The following is a 3,244-nucleotide window of genomic DNA, read 5'->3' on the forward strand; positions in this document are numbered from 1 at the left end:
TCCTGCTCCTGATGCTGCTTGGCCTGCTGTGTTCATCCAGCTCTACACCTTGTTATCCCAGCCAATCTTTTCCTTTTTACATGTCCAAAAGCAGACTTTCCAGTCCACCTTGATGTTCCTTACTGGTTTGCATTTGTAGCCTTCATTCTCTTTCTTAAATCAGTTTCTTGGTTCTCCTTTGCTGGGTTCTAAATTGTTCCTAATCCCTAGTCCTACTTATTCTGTTATCTTTATTAGTCACTTCTTTTCATCTAAGGCAATCATTAACTTAATTTGTTATCCACAGTTAATTTAACTTTATTTTGGGAAATTTTGTAATAGATCATGTCTAAATCTCTAAATACAAGCATTTGCCAGTCTCCTGTCAAATCTTTCACTGTACTTTCCCACTCCACCATCCATCTTAAAATTTCCTTTCAGATTTCAGACCCTATTTTCAGAATGAACTATACTGCAATCAAATTTAATGCAAGATTTTATCACATTACTACTCCCCATAGGCTCCTGTATAGTTAGTTATTAATTAGCCCTCTGAACAGACAACATTAAGTGCAACTAGCCCAATCCCTAGTCAGCTCCTCAATATACTGCTCTAGAAACCCAATTCCTACACACTCCAGAAATCCATCCCACACAGCACTCGTGCTGATTTGACTAAACCAATCTGGGTAAATTGAAGTTGCCCATTATTATATTATTAGCCACTCCGCACACATCTCGAATTTCTAAATTTATGCTGTGACCAACATTCCTTGTACAGTTTGGTAACCTATACACAATCTGTACCATGATTTACCAACCCTTTCTTTTGCCTATCTCTCCTAATATGAACATCCTTGGATACCCTGCTCCCAAATCTTGGTCACCTTGCAAGCATGTCTCTGTAACGGCAGTTGATTCATAGCATTCAAATGAATGATGTAGGTAAACAGCTATTATACTAAGAATGCATTAAATTCTAGTTTATCATTGTTCTTTATTCCATTTGGTTTTGATGTTTATCCATCCTTTACTCTGCTTCTATTTTTGCTTTGTACTTCCTTTTAACCGCAACATTTCCCTTCAAACTGAGCTCCCTGTCAGATTCACAGTCCCCCCTGGATCCAGATAAACCCTCTAAAACAGCACTAATGAACTTTCCCTGTAAGGATGTCACAGTCCTGCTAAGACGCAGCCTGTGTTATACCCGATACCAACGCGGGTACTCTTCTACCAAGTATTCAATCACTCAATTCCCTTAGGTCTCCGCTTGATAGCGGATGGGTCCGGAGTCAACTTGAGATTACCACCTTGGACATACTCCTTTTTGTTCTGCTTACTAGAACACGTCATTTGCTTTCAGGATCTCATCTCCCTTCCTACCCAAGTTACTTGTACCAAAGTGGACCACTACCTTGAACTGTACACTCCCTGCCCAAAAGGATTTCATGCAGCTGCTCTGTTACATCCTTGACCCGGTCACCAGAGAGGCAACATAGATTTAGATTCATTGTCACATGTTATATACAAAGTGTTACCGTGTCCCAGCACCTTCTTGAAACGCTGAATACAATGCAAGATTTTACCGCAACCGAGTTCATCTTTCTCTTCCACTCGTCAGGTTCACAGTCACCCAAACAGGTGTCTGTTCTCTTATCCCGAAACATGACAACTCTTGCCTTCTTGTTCATCCCCTCCTGTATGGCTGAACCACCAGTGGTGCCGTAAATCTAGCTGTGACTGCATTCCTCCAAGGACCTAATGCCCTCACAGGTTTCTAAAGTGGAAGACCAATTAGCAAGCAGGATATTAAAAGGACTCATACTACCTGTTGCCTTAGATTGCCTAGCAATCACCCATTCACCTTCTACCTCCATGGCAGTGTAACAACCTCTCTGCACATGACATCAACACAGCTTTCAGCCTTGCTGATGCACTACAGATGACTCCAACTGCTGTTCAATTTTGGAAACCAAAAGTTCAGCTCTTGATGACACTTTCACTACTTTTGATACAGCTGTGTCCTAATCACCCAAAATATGACAAGCGTTCCATGTGACTAAGTTGCCCTACATGCCTTTACTGCTCTAAAAAGGTAACTATTTATTTGGTTTTATCAATATTTGTTAAATTAAAGCTTACTCATACTGATAAACGTGGCTAATGCTTAACACTACTCATTGCAATGAATCTTTTTAAAAGAAACTTGCTTCTCCAGTATATCTAATTTGTTATTCATTTGGTCCATGTCTCACTCAGATGTAGTCTCTTGATCATTTACCCTTTACTGCCTTAATCTACAATGGTTTCCTTTCATAATTTGTTCACATGACAATTAATTTTGCCCTTAACTTGGACATGACAATAGAGCAGAAAAAAATTTAAAACAAGGACAAAAACAAAAATTTGCTGGAAAAGCTCTGCAAGTCTGGCAGCATCTGTGAAGAAAAAATCAGAGTTAATGTTTCGGGTCCAGTGACCCTTCATCAGAACTGATGGTAGCTAGGAAATTTAAAATCTTGCTTCTGACAATCAAATGTGAAGGTGGGCAGTGAAGATGATAGCAATTAACTGTAGGCTGAAGTACAAACTCAGAACACCAAGGTAAAGACGAGCAGTGTCTGACATCCACAGAACACAACTGCCAGACCTATGATCATAATACAAACTAAAATCCGTTGTGGACACAAGGCATCTGGTCATTTGTTTACTTCTGGCAAAGATATTAATACAATTTCTTACAAAGTGGGGGGAGCGAACAGATTAAGCAGGGGTTCACTTACCTGATTCAAGGTTTTCACTGAGCTAGGAAAGATCTGCACAGAAGAGTTTTCAGCAGTCTACAAAACAAATAATGGTAGAATTATTAAGAGATGCTGAAAGTCATCCTTGTTTTTCCAGGAGGAATCAGCTCCCCAAGTGGAAACAAAAATCCCAGCAATTTCATTATTTGTCCTGAAAACAGAAGCGAGCATGACAGCAAGATGGGGAATGGAGAGAAAACACAGGCCAAGGGAAATAGAAGTCTCCATGCAAAGCCATGGTGGTGGGGGTTTTAAAGGCACACGAATGAAGGCATAACCTTACCGAGAGACTGGCTCCTGACTGAAACAATTCATAGGGATAGAGTATTCTCTCGTAGTGGGACCGTAACAGCGAGCCAATGCCCTTTCCTTGTGGGTAACTCATTCGACTGGCTACTTTGGCCCATTTTTTCTCCTTACACAGCACTTCAAATCCACCCTCACTTGCAACCACCTGCAAG

The 3,244-nt window shown here is 40.6% G+C and overlaps 1 protein-coding gene across 1 annotated transcript in view; it reads right to left on the reverse strand.

Moving 5' to 3' along the window:
* Positions 1–3,244, reverse strand: part of kdm5a (lysine (K)-specific demethylase 5A) — a 197,881-nt gene that overhangs the window by 168,465 nt on the left and 26,172 nt on the right. The window contains exons 4-5 of the mRNA XM_048607799.1: positions 3,067–3,237; positions 2,763–2,819 (exon numbers count right to left, since the gene is read on the reverse strand). Of these exons, the coding sequence (XP_048463756.1) occupies positions 2,763–2,819; positions 3,067–3,237 (228 nt within the window). The remainder of the gene's footprint in view (positions 1–2,762; positions 2,820–3,066; positions 3,238–3,244) is intronic.

Source organism: Rhincodon typus, chromosome 18 (assembly GCF_021869965.1).
Source record: "Rhincodon typus isolate 14 chromosome 18, sRhiTyp1.1, whole genome shotgun sequence".
NCBI lineage: Eukaryota > Metazoa > Chordata > Chondrichthyes > Orectolobiformes > Rhincodontidae > Rhincodon > Rhincodon typus.